Source organism: Malurus melanocephalus, unplaced genomic scaffold (assembly GCF_030028575.1).
Source record: "Malurus melanocephalus ecotype Western Australia unplaced genomic scaffold, MMel_1.1 scaffold_1040, whole genome shotgun sequence".
In the NCBI taxonomy this organism is placed as follows: Eukaryota; Metazoa; Chordata; class Aves; order Passeriformes; family Maluridae; genus Malurus; species Malurus melanocephalus.
The window spans coordinates 20,746-26,409 of NW_026624272.1; the positions used below are offsets into that span (position 1 = coordinate 20,746).

General features: G+C 57.8%; 1 protein-coding gene across 1 annotated transcript in view; it reads left to right on the forward strand.

The window, feature by feature from the left end:
• The window catches only part of LOC130586032 (cytochrome P450 26B1), a gene marked incomplete at its 5' end in the record, with an annotated part of 6,592 nt that extends 3,053 nt beyond the window's left edge, over positions 1-3,539 (forward strand). Inside the window, 2 exons of the mRNA XM_057386733.1 lie at positions 122-403; positions 2,644-3,539. Coding sequence (XP_057242716.1) covers positions 122-403; positions 2,644-3,036 — 675 coding nt within the window. The remainder of the gene's footprint in view (positions 1-121; positions 404-2,643) is intronic.
• Between the last annotated feature and the right edge of the window lie 2,125 nt (positions 3,540-5,664).

Genomic DNA, 5,664 nt, shown 5'->3' on the forward strand with positions numbered 1-5,664 from the left:
AACCAAAAGGGTTCCACGGTTCTGAGATCAGGATGGAAAACTTTTGGGGTGACGAACACCCCATGACACCCTTGATGCTGGTGGCCCCCGTGTCCCACCCCGGCTCTTCTCCCTCCCCCAGGATGGCACCCTGGAGCTCATCTTCGCCGCCTACGCCACCACGGCCAGCGCCAGCACCTCGCTGATCATGCAGCTGCTCAAACACCCGCGGGTGCTGGAGAAGCTGCGGGAGGAGCTGCGGAGCAAAGGGATCCTCCACAACGGCTGCATCTGCGAGGGCTCCCTGCGCCTGGACAACATCAACGGCCTCCAGTACCTGGACTGCGTCATCAAGGAGGTGCTGCGGCTCTTCACGCCCATCTCCGGCGGTTACCGCACCGTGCTGCAGACCTTCGAGCTGGACGTGAGTAGCGCCGCGCCCCGAGCTCCCCAAAACGGCTGAGCTCGCTCAGAGGAGGCCTCTGAGGGGGTAAATGAAGCCTGGCTTAATTAAGACCTTCTTCTCGCAGGCAATCGGTGATAGGATGAGAGGGCACAGCCTTAAGCTGCGCCAGGGGAAATTTTTCCATTAGGAAAAAATTCTTCCCCAGGAGGAGGGGTTGGGTGGTGGAGCCACGGTCCCTGGAGCTGTTTGAGCACAGCCTGGATGTGGCGCTCGGTGCCACAGTCTGGTGACACGGCCACAGGCTGGACTCTGATCCCAAAGGCTTTCCCAGCCTCATTAATTCCGTGATTCTGGCTACGGGATTTGCTCCAGGTCCAGCAGAGGGATGAGATGAGGGGCAAGGGATGCGCCGAGAGCCCTCAAAGGGCAGACGGGTGTGATGCCGCGGAGCCCAGCTCGTGACAGTGACGCCGAATCCTGAGCTGGGGTGGGACAGGGGAAAGGTTTACGGCAAAGGGCATCTCCAGGCTGCCGGATGACGGGCRGATTAGTCACCGCCGCCGCGGCTGGAATTTCCTCCCAGCAAAACAAAACCTCGGGAGCTGCCTTGTCGCCGTAAATCCTCCTAATGCAGCGCTTTGAGTCACAGACCTCGCAGAGYGCTCAGGGGATGATAAATCCTCCCCGTTTCTCATCGCCCCGGCCCTCCTGAYGTGGCTGTTGGGTGTGTGGTGCTGGCAGGCAGCGGGGTGTGGGATCCTTTGGGATGCTGTGGGATTGTGTGGGACGCTCCGGGATCCTCTGGGATGCTCTGAGATCCTCTGGGATCCTCTGGGATGCTGTGGGATGCTCTGAGATTCTCTGGGATCTTTTGGGATGTTCTGGGATCCTCTGGGATGCTCTGAGATCCTCTGGAATCCTCTGGGATGCTGTGGGATGCTCTGAGATTCTCTGGGGTCTTTTGGGATGTTCTGGGATCCTCTGGGTTGCTGTGGGATGTTGTGGGATGCTCTGGAATCCTCTGGGATGTTGTGGGATCCTCTGGGATTTTCTGGGATGCTGTGGGATCCTCTGGGATTTTCTGGGATGCTCTCGGATACTCAGGGATGCTCTGGGATTTATTGGGATGTTGTGGGATGCTCTGGAATGCTGTGGGACGCTCTGAGATCCTCTGGCATGTTCTGGGATTCTCTGAAATGCTCAGGGATACTGTGGGATTCTCTGGGATGTTTTGGAGTGCTCTGGGATTCTCTGGGATGTTGCGGGGTGCTCTGGAATGCTCTGGGATTCTCTGGGATGTTGTGGGGTGCTCTGGAATGCTGTGGGACGCTCTGAGATCCTCTGGCGCGTTCTGGGATTCTCTGGAATGCTCAGGGATACTGTGGGATTCTCTGGGATTTTTTGGGGTGCTCTGGGATTCTCTGGGATGTTGCGGGGTGCTCTGGGATGCTCTGGGATTTATTGGGATGTTGTGGGGTGCTTTGGAATGCTGTAGGACACTCTGAGATCCTCTGGCATGTTCTGGGATCCTCTGGAATGCTCAGGGATACTGTGGGATTCCCTGGGATGTTATGGGGCGCTCTGGGATGCTCTGGGAGCCTCTGGGATGCTCTGGGAAAGGCTGGCTGGCATGTGGGGCACGGCACGGGCACGACAGAAGCCGCTCCCCCCTGCTTGGCACCACAGGGCTCCTGGAAGGCAGCTCCTGCCAGTAACCACAAATCAAACAAATGGATGGATCCTGGCACGGATTCCCGGGATAGAGGGAGGAGGGAMTCCAGGATTCCCATCTCCCAGCCCTTTGTGCTTCCTGGTTTTCCTTTGAAAACCAGAGCGGGTTCTCACCCTACAGCTTGTCCCCTTTCCATCCCCGTTCCCAAGCCCTACAAAAACCATGGACACCTCCACGTGCCCATCCCCTCTCCCCAGATGTTTATCCCTGGGAGGCTTCCCTTTCCCACCACATCTGGGTGGGATAACCCAGAGGAAAAGGGGAACAAGCAGGGAAAACTGTGAGGCCTGGAARAATTGCCCAGAGATTGTGGATGCCACATCCCTGGAAATGTTCAAGSTTGGAGGGGGTTTGGAGCAGCCTGGGATGGAGGGAGGCATCCTTGCTGCTGTCACGGGGTGGGACGGGACGGGTTTAAAATCCTTCCCAACCTAAACCATTCCATGGAAATGAAATCCTTTTATCCCATCCCCCTGCAGAACTGACCCACTCTGCTCCTCTCCCRCCCCTCCCCTCCTCTCCGCAGGGCTTCCAAATCCCTAAAGGCTGGAGCGTCATGTACAGCATCCGCGACACCCACGACACCGCGCCCGTCTTCAAGGACGTGGACGTCTTTGACCCCGACCGCTTCGGGCAGGGCCGCAGCGAGGACAAGGACGGCAGGTTCCACTACCTCCCCTTCGGCGGCGGCGTTCGGACCTGTCTGGGCAAGCACCTGGCCAAGCTCTTCCTCAAAGCCCTGGCCATCGAGCTGGCCAGCACCAGCCGCTTCGAGCTGGCCACCAGGACTTTCCCCAGGATCACCCTGGTGCCCGTGGTCCACCCGGTTGACGGACTCAAGGTCAAGTTCTTCGGACTGGATTCCAACCAGAACGAGATCCTGACRGGCACAGACGCCATGCTGGGGGCCACCGTGTAAAGCCCGCGCCGGTGGCACCAGGGACGGGCGGCCCGGGGGACGCGGGGGTGGGGTGGGGGCGAGGGGATGGACAGGAGGGGAGGACGGAGGGACGAGGAGCTTCTCCACGGGGCGCTCACCTCCGCGTCGGGACTGCTTTTCCACCGGGGAAGCTGCCGGGAGCGTTTTGCTCTTCCCGCGGGGCGCGGAGAAAGCCGTGGCAGCGGCGGCGGCGCCTTGATTTTTGTCGGGAAGGAGGAGGATCCGCAAAAGCCGAGTCGAGCTGGGATGGCCGACCGTTACACAGTATCTAAATATTATAAATATATATATATAAATATCTATAAAACACTTCTGCTGCCAGGAGGAGAAGGCCCGACTGCGGGAAAGGCTTTGGAATCAGCCGAGGATCTGAGGTCCGGTGGCCCGGGGCAGCTCTGGGGTGACCTCTGACCCTTTTTTTTAACAGTGTTAAATTAGCTGGTGATAACAGTGTTTTTATGTTTTTTGAGGGGTTTTTTTTTTTTTTTTTTTTTTTTTTTTTTTTTTTCGGTTGTGTTGTTTGTTCCCGGGGGCGTTGGAGCCTTTCCTGGGCCGGGGGGAGACAATGACGCCCGTTCCCAGCCCCTCTCCCGCTGGTGCCGGGGCAGGCTGGGGAGGACGAGGGGTGGCTTTGCTCCCCCCAAAACCCCTCCTGTGGCACCTCACCGGGGGCTGACTCACCCCCGAGGCCTTGGACGAGGCAGATTTGATTTTCCAAGACCTTTTGGGGCTCTGGGGAGGGGGATGTCCTTTCCTTTTTTTCTCTGGTTGAGTTTCCTGCTGCTGCTACACGGCCTGTGAGCGCCCCCTCCCCTGCCGCCCCTCTCCAACCTCTTCCCCAGGTGAAGGCACCCAGTTTTGGGGACATTTCGGTGCCTTTGACGTCCTCTCAAGGTGCTGGTACCAGCCCCAAGCCCCAGCACAGCTCTGGGAATGCCTCTGGGGCTGCTCCTGCCGGAGGTGTTCGCATTAAAGGCAATGTCTCGAGTGCAGCCGGCCACGCATTCGTTTGCCTCATGTTTGGGGTTTTTCTGGCCACGGGAGAGCTCGGCAGGAAGGAGAGGGCTCTGTGTCAGCCCCCACCCCATATCCCAGAAGAATCCCAGAGYCTCTCCAGCACAAGCCACYGAGAGTTATCCTGCCTTCCWTTTGCTGGGGGATTTATTTTATTCRGATTTTTGCATGCGAGGGACTGCTGGGTTGAGTCAGAGATTTGGGGTCGTGTTGGGAGGGAGAGGAGCAGAAGCTCCCCGAGCACCCGGGCAGGTGCTGGGCTCACACCAGAGCTGAACTCCAGCTCAGGACATCCCTCCCTGACCTGGGGCACCTCCTCCAGCCCATCCCAACCCGCCGAGGTGCAGCGGTCACCACGGGGCGGCCGCGGATGGTGACGGGAACCACCGTCACCCTCGGGGCAGGGGCAGCTTGGCTTTCGGCTCCGAAAGGGTCCAGGGAAGTCCGGGGGCTCGGAATGGGAAGGACAAGGTGTGGCTCACCAGGTGGCTTTGCAGGTTGTGCTGTTGCCTCTCGGGTCGGGAAGGTCGCGGGAAGTGTGAAGCGAGCGGAGGCGAGGCCGGCCCGGCGCTGGCGGGGCCGAGGGGGGAGGGAGGCAGGTTTGGAGCCAAGGGAAGCGCTTGAGGTTGGAATGCCAAGAGCCAAGCTGCCAAAAATCCCCCCTGGAGCATCCCCGGGGATGGCGTTCCCTCACACCAACGTGCACGGCTCGATTGAAGCTGGAATAAAATCCCCAATCTTCTGGGATTCCCGATTCCCATTCCGACCCCGACCATATTTCTGGGTGGTGACCGAGGTGCCAAACCCCGAAGGAAGGTCACAGGAGCAGAGGCTCAGATGGTTTTCCAGCCAGGAATTTTGGAGTGGAACACCACCAGCTCAGGCCCTGTTGGGATTCCTGGTGTTTCCTTGTCCCGGATTTGGGGAGAAAACTTTCCCGGTTGGTGGAAATCCAAATCCCAAAGGGCAGAGGAGAACACCAACCTGGATGGGGTGGGAAGGGACAAACATCCGGGRAGAGGTGATGGGCACACGGAGGTGTCCATGGGTTTTGTAGGGCTTGGGAATGGGGACGGAACGGGGACGAGCTGTAGGGTGAGAACCCYRGGGTGCTCTGCAGGATCCCYCATTTCCTGTGGGRWTGARGAGGCTGGGAAAAGGGAAAAGGGAAAARCCAGAGAAGGGGATGGATAACCAGGATGCGAAATTCCTCGSACAGGCGAGCAAAATCCCCTGTTCAGACTTTTCTGGAAGGGCTCRGTCTCGCTTCTCCTCACGGGGAATCCCTGAAGGGTTTTCCCCTGAAATTTTAATTTTTACTTCCAACGCCATTCCAAAGTGAGAACCAAACCTGCTCTGGGGTGAGTTTTGATGGGGATGGGCRCTGCAGCCATCCCAGAAATTCAATTTACATCCCGTGGATATTCAATGTTTGTGTGGGGGAGTATTTAAACCAGGCTGAAGTAAGCCAGGCTTTGTTGTTCCAGTCCTAACTAATATAACTTGACTAAAAAAAGAAAAGTTGCTGCAGTGGGTTTGCAGAATAAAGCACTTTGAATCTCAGAATTTTTTTTGTTTTTGTTTTTTTTTTTT